The sequence below is a fragment of the Pseudophryne corroboree genome, chromosome 4 (genome assembly GCF_028390025.1).
Source record: "Pseudophryne corroboree isolate aPseCor3 chromosome 4, aPseCor3.hap2, whole genome shotgun sequence".
Taxonomy (NCBI): domain Eukaryota; kingdom Metazoa; phylum Chordata; class Amphibia; order Anura; family Myobatrachidae; genus Pseudophryne; species Pseudophryne corroboree.
Genome location: NC_086447.1, coordinates 742472749 through 742487222, shown reverse-complemented (window position 1 = coordinate 742487222; position 14474 = coordinate 742472749). Strand labels below are relative to the sequence as shown.

At 48.5% G+C, this 14474-nt stretch overlaps 1 protein-coding gene across 1 annotated transcript in view; it reads right to left on the bottom strand.

Annotated features, from left to right (window-relative positions):
• Positions 1-14474, bottom strand: part of ACSS1 (acyl-CoA synthetase short chain family member 1) — a 317320-nt gene that overhangs the window by 51023 nt on the left and 251823 nt on the right. The window contains exon 10 of the mRNA XM_063918130.1: positions 12812-12938. Coding sequence (XP_063774200.1) covers positions 12812-12938 — 127 coding nt within the window. The remainder of the gene's footprint in view (positions 1-12811; positions 12939-14474) is intronic.

Here is a 14474-nt window from a genome sequence, read left to right as displayed (position 1 = left end):
AGACAAGTATTGCACACTCTTAGCAACTTGCAAACATGGGCGCGCAATCATAAATAGTTAATATTAAATAACAAAATACAGAAAAAGCAGCACACCTTTAAATGCAATGAAAAAATAAGAATTTACTCACCGGTAATTCTATTTCTCGTAGTCCGTAGTGGATGCTGGGAACTCCGTAAGGACCATGGGGAATAGCGGGCTCCGAAGGAGGCTGGGCACTCTAGAAAGATTTATGACTACCTGGTGCGCACTGGCTCCTCCCACTATGACCCTCCTCCAAGCCTCAGTTAGGACACTGTGCCCGGACGAGCTGACATAATAAGGAAGGATTTTGAATCCCGGGTAAGACTCATACCAGCCACACCAATCACACTGTACAACTCGTGATACTATATCCAGTTTGACAGTATGAAAAACAACTGAACCTCTCAACAGATGGCTCAACAATAACCCTTTAGTTAACAATAACTATTTACAAGTATTGCAGACAATCCGCACTTGGGATGGGCGCCCAGCATCCACTACGGACTACGAGAAATAGAATTACCGGTGAGTAAATTCTTATTTTCTCTAACGTCCTAGTGGATGCTGGGAACTCCGTAAGGACCATGGGGATTATACCAAAGCTCCCAAACGGGCGGGAGAGTGCGGATGACTCTGCAGCACCGAATGAGAGAACTCTAGGTCCTCCTCAGCCAGGGTATCAAATTTGTAGAATTTAGCAAACGTGTTTGCCCCTGACCAAGTAGCTGCTCGGCAAAGTTGTAAAGCCGAGACCCCTCGGGCAGCCGCCCAAGATGAGCCCACTTTCCTTGTGGAATGGGCATTTACAGATTTTGGCTGTGGCAGGCCTGCCACAGAATGTGCAAGCTGAATTGTACTACAAATCCAGCGAGCAATAGTCTGCTTAGAAGCAGGAGCACCCAGCTTGTTGGGTGCATACAGGATAAACAGCGAGTCAGATTTTCTGACTCCAGCCGTCCTGGAAACATATATTTTCAGGGCCCTGACAACGTCTAGCAACTTGGAGTCCTCCAAATCCTTAGTAGCCGCAGGCACCACAATAGGCTGGTTCAGGTGAAACGCTGACACCACCTTAGGTAGAAACTGGGGACGAGTCCTCAATTCTGCCCTATCCATATGGAAAATCAGATAAGGGCTTTTACATGATAAAGCCGCCAATTCTGACACTCGCCTGGCTGAAGCCAAGGCCAATAACATGACCACTTTCCACGTGAGATATTTTAGATCCACGGTTTTAAGTGGCTCAAACCAATGTGATTTTAAGAAACTCAACACCACGTTGAGATCCCAAGGTGCCACAGGGGGCACAAACGGGGGCTGAATATGCAGCACTCCTTTCACAAATGTCTGTACTTCAGGTACTGAAGCTAGTTCTTTTTGAAAGAAAATCGACAGAGCCGAGATCTGTACTTTAATGGAGCCTAGCTTTAGGCCCATATTCACTCCTGCTTGCAGGAAATGCAGAAATCGACCCAGCTGAAATTCCTCTGTTGGGGCCTTTTTTGCCTCGCACCATGCAACATATTTCCGCCATATGCGGTGATAATGCTTTGCCGTAACATCTTTCCTGGCCTTAATAAGCGTAGGAATGACTTCTTCCGGAATACCCTTTTCCTTCAGGATCCGGTGTTCAACCGCCATGCCGTCAAACGCAGCCGCGGTAAGTCTTGGAACAGACAGGGCCCCTGCTGTAGCAGGTCCTGTCTGAGCGGTAGAGGCCACGGGTCCTCTGAGAGCATCTCTTGAAGTTCCGGGTACCACGCTCGTCTTGGCCAATCCGGAACCACGAGAATTGTGTTTACTCCTCGCTTTCTTATTATTCTCAATACCTTTGGTATGAGAGGCAGAGGAGGGAACACATAAACCGACTGGTACACCCACGGTGTCACTAGAGCGTCCACAGCTATCGCCTGAGGGTCCCTTGACCTGGCGCAATATCTTTTTAACTTTTTGTTGAGGCGGGACGCCATCATGTCCACCTGTGGTTTTTCCCAACGGTTTACCAGCACCTGGAAGACTTCTGGATGAAGTCCCCACTCTCCCGGGTGGGGGTCGTGTCTGCTGAGGAAGTCTGCTTCCCAGTTGTCCACTCCCGGAATGAACACTGCTGACAGTGCTAGTACATGATTCTCCGCCCATCGGAGAATTCTTGTGGCTTCTGCCATCGCCATCCTGCTTCTTGTGCCGCCCTGTCGATTTACATGGGCGACTGCCGTGATGTTGTCTGACTGGATCAGCACCGGCTGGTGTAGGAGCAGGGATTTTGCTTGACTTAGGGCATTGTAGATGGCCCTTAGTTCCAAAATATTTATGTGAAGGGAAGTCTCCTGACTCGACCATAGTCCTTGGAAGTTTCTTCCCTTTGTGACTGCCCCCCAGCCTCGAAGGCTGGCATCCGTGGTCACCAGGACCCAGTCCTGTATGCCGAACCTGCGGCCCTCTAGAAGATGGGCACTCTGCAGCCACCACAGTAGAGACACCCTGGTTCTTGGAGACAGGGTTATTAAGCGATGCATCTGAAGATGCGATCCGGACCACTGGTCCAACAGGTCCCACTGAAAGATTCTGGCATGGAACCTGCCGAAGGGAATTGCTTCGTAAGAAGCCACCATCTTTCCCAGGACCCGCGTGCAGCGATGCACTGATACCTGTTTTGGTTTCAGGAGGTCTCTGACTAGAGATGACAACTCCCTGGCTTTCTCCTCCGGGAGAAACACTTTTTTCTGGACTGTATCCAGAATCATACCCAGGAACAGTAGCCGTGTCGTCGGAACCAGCTGTGACTTTGGGATATTCAGAATCCAGCCGTGCTGGTGCAGCACCTCCTGAGATAGTGCTACTCCCACCAACAACTGTTCCTTGGACCTCGCTTTTATTAGGAGATCGTCCAAGTACGGGATAATTAAAACTCCCTTTTTTCGAAGGAGTATCATCATTTCCGCCATAACCTTGGTAAATACCCTCGGTGCCGTGGACAGTCCAAACGGCAGCGTCTGGAATTGGTAATGGCAATCCTGTACCACAAATCTGAGGTACTCCTGGTGAGGATGGTAAATGGGGACATGCAAGTAAGCATCCTTGATGTCCAGGGATACCATGTAATCCCCCTCGTCCAGGCTTGCAATAACCGCCCTGAGCGATTCCATCTTGAACTTGAATTTTTTTATGTATGTGTTCAAGGATTTCAAATTTAAAATGGGTCTCACCGAACCGTCCGGTTTCGGTACCACAAATAGTGTGGAATAGTAACCCCGGCCTTGTTGAAGTAGGGGTACCTTGATTATCACCTGCTGGGAATACAGCTTGTGAATTGCCGCTAGCACCGCCTCCCTGTCTGAGGGAGCAATCGGCAAGGCAGATTTTAGGAACCGGTGGGGTGGAGACGCCTCGAATTCCAGTTTGTACCTCTGAGATACTATTTGAAGGATCCAGGGATCCACCTGTGAGCGAGCCCACTGATCGCTGAAATTCTTGAGGCGGCCCCCCACCGTACCTGGCTCCGCCTGTGGAGCCCCACCGTCATGCGGCGGACTTGGAAGAAGAAGCGGGGGAGGACTTTTGCTCCTGGGAACCTGCTGTTTGTTGCAGCCTTTTTCCCCTACCTCTGCCTCTGGACAGAAAAGACCCGCCTTTTCCACACCTGTTTTTCTGGGTCCGAAAGGACTGAACCTGATAAAACGGCGCCTTCTTAGGCTGTGAGGGGACATGGGGTAAAAATGCTGACTTCCCAGACGTTGCTGTGGAAACTAGGTCCGAGAGACCATCCCCAAATAATTCCTCACCCTTATTTGGCAACACTTCCATGTGCCTTTTAGAATCTGCATCTCCTATCCACTGGCGAGTCCATAAGCCTCTCCTAGCAGAAATGGACAATGCACTTACTTTAGATGCCAGTCGGCAGATTTCCCTCTGTGCATCTCTCATATATAAGACTGAGTCTTTGATATGGTCTATGGTTAGCAGGATCGTGTCCCTGTCTAATGTGTCAATATTTTCTGACAGTTTATCTAACCACGCAGCGGCAGCACTGCACATCCAAGCTGACGCAATAGCTGGCCTAAGTATAATGCCTGAGTGTGTATATACAGACTTCAGGATCGCCTCCTGCTTTCTATCAGCAGGTTCCTTGAGGGCGGCCGTATCCGGAGATGGTAGTGCCACCTTTTTAGACAAACGTGTGAGCGCTTTATCCACCTTAGGAGGTGTTTCCCAACGTGACCTATCCTCTGGCGGGAAAGGGAACGCCATTAGTACCTTCTTAGGAATTACCAATTTTTTATCAGGGAAAGCCCACGCTTCTTCACATACTTCATTTAATTCATCTGATGGGGGAAAAAATAAGAATTTACTTACCGATAATTCTATTTCTCATAGTCCGTAGTGGATGCTGGGGACTCCGTAAGGACCATGGGGAATAGCGGCTCCGCAGGAGACTGGGCACATCTAAAGAAAGCTTTAGGACTAACTGGTGTGCACTGGCTCCTCCCCCTATGACCCTCCTCCAAGCCTCAGTTAGGATACTGTGCCCGGACGAGCGTACACAATAAGGAAGGATTTTGAATCCCGGGTAAGACTCATACCAGCCACACCAATCACACCGTATAACTTGTGATCTGAACCCAGTTAACAGTATGATAACAGAGGAGCCTCTGAAAAGATGGCTCACAACAATAATAACCCGATTTTTGTAACAATAACTATGTACAAGTATTGCAGACAATCCGCACTTGGGATGGGCGCCCAGCATCCACTACGGACTATGAGAAATAGAATTATCGGTAAGTAAATTCTTATTTTCTCTAACGTCCTAAGTGGATGCTGGGGACTCCGTAAGGACCATGGGGATTATACCAAAGCTCCCAAACGGGCGGGAGAGTGCGGATGACTCTGCAGCACCAATTGAGAGAACTCCAGGTCCTCCTCAGCCAGGGTATCAAATTTGTAGAATTTAGCAAACGTGTTTGCCCCTGACCAAGTAGCTGCTCGGCAAAGTTGTAAAGCCGAGACCCCTCGGGCAGCCGCCCAAGATGAGCCCCTTTCCTTGTGGAACGGGCTTTTACAGATTTTAGCTGTGGCAGGCCTGCCACAGAATGTGCAAGCTGAATTGTACTACAAATCCAACGAGCAATAGTCTGCTTAGAAGCAGGAGCACCCAGCATGTTGGGTGCATACAGGATAAACAGCGATTCAGATTTCCTGACTCCAGCCGTCCTGGAAACATATTTTCAGGGCCCTGACAACATCCAGCAACTTGGATTCCTCCAAGTCCCTAGTAGCCGCAGGCCCCACAATAGGTTGGTTCAGGTGAAAACGCTGGAACCACCTTAGGGAGAAACTGAGGACGAGTCCTCAATTCCGCCCTGTCCGAATGGAAAATCAGATAAGGGCTTTTACAGGATAAAGCCGCCAATTCTGACACGCGCCTGGCCCAGGCCAGGGCCAACAGCATGACCACTTTCCATGTGAGATATTTTAACTCCACAGATTTAAGTGGTTCAAACCAATGTGACTTTTGGAACCCAAACTACATTGAGATCCCAAATTGCCACTGGAGGCACAAAAGGAGGCTGTATATGCAGTACCCCTTTTACAAACGTCTAAACTTCAGGGACTGAAGCTAGTTCTTTTTTGGAAGAAAATTGACAGGGCCGAAATCTGAACCTTAATGGACCCCAATTTCAGGCCCATAGACACTCCTGTTTTCAGGAAATGTAGGAATCGACCCAGTTGAATTTCCTCCGTCGGGCCTTACTGGCCTCGCACTACGCAACATATTTTCGCCAATTGTGGTGATAATGTTTTTGCGGTTACATCCTTCCTGGCTTTTGATCAGGATAGGGATGACTTCATCCGGAATGCCTTTTTTCCTTCAGGATCCGGTGTTCAACCGCCATGCCGTCAAACGCAGCCGCGGTAAGTCTTGGAACAGACAGGGTCCTTGCTGGAGCAGGTCCCTTCTTACAGGTAGAGGCCACAAATCCTCCGTGAGCCTCTCTTGAAGTTCCGGTTACCAAGTCCTTCTTGGCCAATCCGGAGCCACGAATATAGTGCTTTCTCCTCTCCATCTTATCAATCTCAGTACCTTGGGTATGAGAGGCAGAGGAGGGAACACATACACTGACTGGTACACCCACGGTGTTACCAGAGCGTCTACAACTATTGCCTGAGGGTCTCTTGACCTGGCGCAATACCTGTCGAGTTTTTTAATCATGTGGACGACTTCTGGGTGAAGTCCCCACTCTCCCGGGTGGAGGTCGTGCTGAGGAAGTCTGCTTCCCAGTTGTCCACTCCCGGAATGAATACTGTTGACAGTGCTATCACATGATTTTCCGCCCAGCGAAGAATCCTTGCAGCTTCTGCCATTGCCCTCCTGCTTCTTGTGCCACCCTGTCTGTTTACGTGGGTGACTGCCATGATGTTGTCCGACTGGATCAACACCAGCTGACCTTGAAGCAGAGGTCTCGCTAAGCTTAGAGCATTGTAAATGGCCCTTAGCTTCAGGATATTTATGTGAAGTGATGTATCCAGGCTTGACCCTAAGCCCTGGATATTCCTTCCCTGTGTGACTGCTCCCCAGCCTCGCAGGCTGGCATCCGTGGTCACCAGGACCCAGTCCTGAATGCCGAATCTGCGGCCCTCTAGAAGATGAGCACTCTGCAACCACCACAGGATGGATACCCTTGTCCTTGGTGACAGGGTTATCCGCTGATGCATCTGAAAATGCGACCCGGACCATTTGTCCAGTAGGTTCCACTGGAAAGTTCTTGCGTGGAATCTAACGAATGGGATTGCTTCGTAGGAAGCCACCATTTTTACCCAGAACCCTTGTGCATTGATGCACTGAGACTTGGTTCGGTTTTAGGAGGTTCCTGATTAGCTCGGATAACTCCCTGGCTTTCTCATCCGTGAGAAACACCTTTTTTCTGGACTGTGTCCAGGATCATCCCTAGGAAACAGAAGACAAGTCGTCGGAACCAGCTGCGATTTTGGAATATTGAGAATCCAATCGTGCTGCCGCAACACTACCTGAGATAGTGCTACACCGACCTCCAACTGTTCCCTGGATCTTAGTAAAGACCCGGGGTGCCGTGGACCATCCCTACGACAGCGTCTGAACTGATAGTGACAGTTCTGTACCATAACCTGAGGTACCCTTGGTGAGAAGGGTAAATTTTGACATGAAGGTAAGCATCCTTGATGTCCCGAGACATCATGTAGTCCCCTTCTTCCAGGTTCGCAATCACTGCTCTGAGTGACTCAATCTTGAATTTGAACCTCTGTATGTAAGTGTTCAAAGATTTTAGATTTTAGATTTAGAATCGGTCTCACCGAGCCGTCTGGCTTCGGTACCACAATAGTGTGGAATAATACCCCGTTCCCTGTTGCAGGAGGGGTACCTTGATTATCACCTGCTGGGAATACAGCTTGTGAATGGCTTCCAAAACTGCCTCCCTGTCAGAGGGAGACGTCGGTAAAGCCGACTTTTGGAAACGGCGAGGGGGAGACGTCTCGAATTCCAATATGTATCCCTGAGATATTACCTGAAGGATCCAGGGGTCTACTTGCGAGTGAGCCCACTGCGCACTGAAATTCATTGAGAACGGGCCCCCACCGTGCCTGAGCTTGTAAAGCCCTAGCGTCATACTGAGGGCTTGGCAGAGGCGGGAAAGGGTTTCTGTTCCTGGGATCTGGCTGATCTCTGCAGCCTTTTTCCTCTCCCTCTGTCACGAGCAGAAAAAAGAGGAACCTTTTGTCCGCTTGCCAACAAAGGACTGCGCCTGATAATACGGCGTCTTATTTTGAGAGGCGACCTGGGGTACAAACGTGGATTTCCCAGCTGTTGCCGTGGCCACCAGGTCTAAAAGACCGACCCCAAATGTCCCCTTTTAAAGGCAATACTTCCAAATGCCGTTTGGAATCCGCATCACCTGACCATTTTACTGGTAGAATTGGACAACGCACTTATACTTGATGCCAGTCGGCAATTATTCCGCTGTGCATCATGCATATATAGAACTGCATCTTTTAAATGCTCTATAGGCAATAATATACTATCCTTATCTAGGATATCAATATTTCCAGTCAGGGAATCCGACCATGCCAACCCAGCACTGCACCTCCAGGCTGAGGCGATAGCTGGTCGCAGTATAACACCAGTATGTGTGTAAATACCTTTTTGGATACCCTCCTGCTTTCTATCAGCAGGATCCTTAAGGGCGGCCATCTCATGAGAGGGTAGAGCCCTTGTTCTTACAAGCGTGTGAGCGCCTTATCCCCCCTAGGGGGTGTTTCCCAACGCACCCTAACCTCTGGCGGGAAAGGGTATGCAGCCAATACTTTTTAAGAAATTATCAATTGTTATCGGGGGGAAACCCACGCATCATCACACACCTCATTTTATTTCTCAGATTCAGGAAAACTACAGGTAGTTTTTCCCTCACCGAACATAATACCCCTTTTTGGTGGTACTCGTATTATCAGAAATGTATAAAAACATTTTCCATTGTCTCAATCATGTAACGTGTGGCCCTACTGGAAATCACGGTTGTCTCTTCACCGTCGACACAGGAGTCAGTATCCGTGTCGGCGTCTGTATCTGCCATCTGAGGTAACGGCCGCTTTAGAGCCCCTGACGGCCTATGAGACGTCTGGACAGGCACAAGCTGAGTAGCCGGCTGTCTCATGTCAACCACTGTTTTTTTATATAGAGCTGACACTGTCACGTAATTTTCAACAGTACATCCACTCAGGTGTCGACCCCCTAGGGGGTGACATCACTGTTACAGACACTCTGCTCCGTCTCCACATCATTTTTCTCCTCATACATGTCGACACAAACGTACCGACACACAGCACACACACAGGGAATGCTCTGATAGAGGACAGGACCCCAATAGCCCTTTGGGGAGACAGAGGGAGAGTATGCCAGCACACACCAGAGCGCTATATATATACAGGGATAACCTTATATAAGTGTTTTTCCCCTTATAGCTGCTGTATGTTTTAATACTGCGCCTAATTAGTGCCCCCCTCTCTTTTTTTTAACCCTTTCTGTAGTGTAGTGACTGCAGGGAAGAGCGAGGGAGCTTCCCTCCAACTGAGCTGTGAGGGAAAATGGCGCCAGTGTGCTGAGGAGATAGGCTCCGCCCCCTTTTCGGCGGCCTTATCTCCCGGTTTTTTGTATATTCTGGCAGGGGTTAAATGCATCCATATAGCCCAGGAGCTATATGTGATGTATTTTTTGCCATGTAAGGTATTTCTGTCATGTTTTATTGCGTCTCAGGGCGCCCCCCCCAGCGCCCTGCACCCTCAGTGACCGGAGTATGAAGTGTGCTGAGAGCAATGGCGCACAGCTGCAGTGCTGTGCGCTACCTTATTGAAGACAGGAACGTCTTCTGCCGCCGATTTTTCCGGACCTCTTCGCTCTTCTGGCTCTGTAAGGGGGCCGGCGGCGCGGCTCCGGGACCCATCCAGGCTGGACCTGTGATCGTCCCTCTGGAGCTAATGTCCAGTAGCCAAGAAGCCCAATCCACTCTGCACGCAGGTGAGTTCGCTTCTTCTCCCCTTAGTCCCTCGATGCAGTGAGCCTGTTGCCAGCAGGTCTCACTGAAAATAACAAACCTAAACTAAAACTTTCACTAAGAAGCTCAGGAGAGCCCCTAGTGTGCACCCTTCTCGTCGGGCACAGAAATCTAACTGAGGCTTGGAGGAGGGTCATAGGGGGAGGAGCCAGTGCACACCAGTTAGTCCTAAAGCTTTCTTTAGATGTGCCCAGTCTCCTGCGGAGCCGCTATTCCCCATGGTCCTTACGGAGTCCCCAGCATCCACTTAGGACGTTAGAGAAACTACGGGTAGTTTTTTCTCCCCAAACATAATACCCTTTTTAGTGGTACCTGTATTTATATCAGAAATGTGTAACACCTCTTTCATTGCCTCAATCATGCAGTGAATGGCCTTAGTGGGCATCAGGTTAGACTCATCGTCGTCGACACTGGTGTCAGTATCAGTGTCGACATCTGGGTCTGCGGTCTGAGGTAGCGGGCGTTTTAGAGCCCCTGATGACCTGTGCGACGCCTGGACAGGCACGAGCTGAGAAGTCGGCTGTCCCACATTTGGCATGTCGTCAAATTTCTTATGTAAGGAGTCTATACGTGCACTCATTTCTTTCCATAAGCTCAACCACTCAGGTGTCTGCCCCGCAGGGGGTGACATACCTTCTAAAGGCATCTGCTCCATCTCCACATCATTATCCTCATCAAACATGTCGACACAGCCGTACCGACACACCGCACACACACAGGGAATGCTCCAACAGAGGACAGGACCCACAAAAGCCCTTTGGGGGGACAGAGTGACAGTATGCCAGCACACACCAGAGCGCTATATAATGCAGGGACTAACTGAGTTATGTCCCCTATAGCTGCTTTTTCTATATAATTGTATACTGCGCCTAAATTTAGTGCCCCCCCTCTCTTTTTTACCCTTTTCTGTAGTGTAGACTGCAGGGGAGAGCCAGGGAGCTTCCTTCCAGCGGATCTGTGAAGGAGAAATGGCGCCAGTGTGCTGAGGGAGATAGCTCCGCCCCTTTTCCGCGGACTATTTTCCCGCTTTTTCCTATATTCTGGTAGGGGTATTTTCCACATATATAGCCTCTGGGGCTATATATTGTGGTATTTTTGCCAGCCAAGGTGTTATTATTGCTTCTCAGGGCGCCCCCCCCCAGCGCCCTGCACCCTCAGTGACCGGAGTGTGAAGTGTGTGTGAGGAGCAATGGCGCACAGCTGCAGTGCTGTGCGCTACCTTGGTGAATACTGATGTCTTCTGCCGCCGATTTTCCGGACCTCTTCTTGCTTCTGGCTCTGTAAGGGGGACGGCGGCGCGGCTCCGGGACCGAACACCAAGGACTGGGCCTGCGGTCGATCCCTCTTGAGCTAATGGTGTCCAGTAGCCTAAGAAGCCCAAGCTGGCTGCAAGCAGGCAGGTTCGCTTCTTCTCCCCTTAGTCCCTCGCTGCAGTGAGCCTGTTGCCAGCAGGTCTCACTGAAAATAAAAAACCTAATTTCTATCTTTCTTTCTAAAGGCTCAGGAGAGCCCCTAGTGTGCATCCAACCTCGGCCGGGCACAAAATCTAACTGAGGCTTGGAGGAGGGTCATAGTGGGAGGAGCCAGTGCACACCAGGTAGTCATAAATCTTTCTAGAGTGCCCAGCCTCCTTCGGAGCCCGCTATTCCCCATGGTCCTTACGGAGTTCCCAGCATCCACTAGGACGTCAGAGAAAAGTGTTTTTATCAAATATCCAACAATCAGTACATATTTGTATATATATATATATATATATATATATATATATAATGTGAAGTCAGTCACAAAAAATATGCACAAAATACTTGAATATGTATTGTATATAAAAAATCATGATGAAATAGACTTTATTTCCATATTAGTTTACAAAGCCGAGGAGTGCCTCTCAAAATGTGCTGCTGTACACTGTGCCCTAGAGGTTCGGAGGGGACACCCAGGTACTAGTGCCGGTCAAAACTGCTGGACTATATATATATATATATATATATATATATATATACACACACACACACACACACACACACTCACCATAGGAAAAAACACTGCGCACTCGCAGTCCTTAAAAAGTGAATTGTCATTCAAAACATCACAAATGGCACCAACGTTTCGGGGCCACACCACCCCTTTGTCTAGGCGAATAAGCAAACAAACAAACTCAAAAAACATACCTGGCGCCTTCCATGCGCGTCATGCGTGCATGGAAGGTGCCATGACTGGAGACAGGAAGTACGGAACTCCAACGGGGTGACACTCAGGCGGGCTTCTCACGGCTATAAGGTATGTTTTTTGAGTTTGTCTGTTTACAGTGAGTGGCTATACATTTACAGAAGGCACCGGAGCAGCGAGACCAGTATAGAGGGAGTGCCCGTCCAATAGAGATCTACATCTATCTATCTATCTATCTATCTATCTATCTATCTATCTATCTATCTATCTAATTTATTCATGTATGTGCAGGACTGCAGCCCTTCCCCAGTAAAATCCGTCACTTCAGAGAGCTCAGCTGAGCCAGTTGTAGTCTGTGACTGCACTGACTTCACTGTGACTGGCAGTGACTTCATAATGGAAGAAATTGAAATTTGAGACTTAGGGGTCTATTTACTAAGCCTTGGATGGAGATAAAATGGACGGAGATAAAGTACCAGCCAATCTGCTCCTGACATTTTTCAAACCCAGCCTGTGACATGTCCACTTTATCTCCATCCAAGGCTTATAAATACCCTCCTTAAAAACATCTGAAATTGTGTTAAAAACTGACTCTGAATAAGGCCCGATGCACTAAGCCTAAAGTACCAGCCAATCAGCTACTAACTGCCACATTAGGCTGTGTTTGAAAGATAACAGCTAGGAGCTGATTTTAGTACTGTGGGGGTTATGTACTAAGCAGTGATAAAAGTGGAGAAGTGTGCCAGTGGAGAAGTTGCCCATAGCAACCAATCAGCTGCTCTGTATACTTTTATAGTCTACAAATTATAAATGTTACGTCAATGCTGACTGGTTGCCATGGGCAACTTTTCTGCTGGCTCACTTCTCCACTTTTATCACTGCTTAGTAAATGTCCCCCTGTATCTCTCTCCACTTTATCATTCTCCAAGGCATAGTACATCTGCCCAAGTTTGTACCGTGCAGAGCTAATTTAAAACTTAGTTGTGCCAAATAAAACAAGGAAACTTCAAGTTGTTAGGTCTTACATAGACAATTATTACCTGGATAGGTTTTGAAGTAAGCATCAACAAATCTCTGATGATCCCCATATATAGTTCTGGCCATACCAGGCCACGGTTGTGCGATACACAGCGCACCAGAAACATCATCATCTTCAATAACCTTCCCCTACCAATAGAAACACATTATGCAAAATGTAGATTAGTTGATTAGCTTGATTTGTATAGCATCAACATATCACGTCGAGCTCCAAGAGAGAACATACAAACTCCACCCTCAGTGTCCTGGTTACAATACAGACCATGACCCACAGCACTGTGAAGCAGTAGTGTTATGCACCCTAGCTATGGTACTTTCTAAGAATTACCGATCAGACACTCGTTGTATCGGTCAGGATCCCCAGCTGGGCGGGCATTTGAATTTTATCACCCAACTGTGACGTCAGCACCCCGCAGCACGTATACGGGTGGTTGGTGGACCACCCATACATACTGCCAGATGGCCTGATATATCTGCGGATATGCACATGACATCGTTCACAAACATATGTGGATACATACCCGCCGATGGGCTCATGGTATATTGGCCGTTTGCATGAACGGTCAATATATCGGACAGTCTTATGACTAAAAATTTATTCTTCAACCTGTTTGATAAAGCCACCCCTAACAACTAATACACATACTACTCCCTGCTTTTCTTTTTAATGGCATACTGTACGTGCGGTATAGACAATCTTTAGACAAATACAAGATTTGCTTCTGATTGAGACACATGCACGTATGGGTGTGGTATGCAATGTCGACCACACTTAGGTCGACGGTGTCTAGGTCGACCACTATCGATCGACAGTAAGTAGGTCGACATGTTTTCTAGGTCGACAGGGACTCTAGGTCGACACGTTCTAGGTCGAAATGACAAAAGGTCGACATGAGTTTTTCGTTTTTTTTCTTCATTTTTTTGAACTTTTTCATACTTTACAATCCATGTGGACTACGACTCGGAATGGTAACCTGTGCCGAGAGCAGCGGTAGCGGAGTCAGGCACCTTGCCCGAAGCATGGCAAGCGAAGCGAGCCATGCGAGGAGATACGGTGCACTAATTGGGATCCCGGTCACTGTACGGAGAAAACAACACCAAAAAAAGTGCAAAAACTCATGTCGACCTTCTGTCATGTCGACCTATAGTCCCTGTCGACCTACTTACTGTCAACCAATAGTGGTCAACCTAGACACTGTCGACCTTGCATACCACACCCGCTATAACATGTGCAGAGAGATTTAGATTTGGGTGAGTTAATTTGTTTCTGTGCAGGGTAAATACTGGCTGCTATATTTTTACACTGCAATTTAGAGTTCAGTATGAACACACCCCACCCAAATCTAACTCTCTCTGTACGTTATATCTGCCCCACCGGCAGTGCACATGGTATTGCCCATTAGAGGAAAATGTTGTTTTGCAAATCAGGGCCGGTTCGAGCCCTCTCTGCACCCCGGGCAGGAAATGGGGGCGTGGCTTATTACAGGGGAGTGGTCAGTTACGCCCCCTGTACAGTAGTAGCGCCGCTTAAATGCTGAGAGGTGCGCGATGACGTAATCGCGCACCGCACAGCAAAAGGTCCTCTCCACGAAGGGAAACTAGACGCGTAGCGTCTAGTTCCCTTCACAGGGGGACACAGCGGGCAGCGGAGGGCACAGCAGTAGA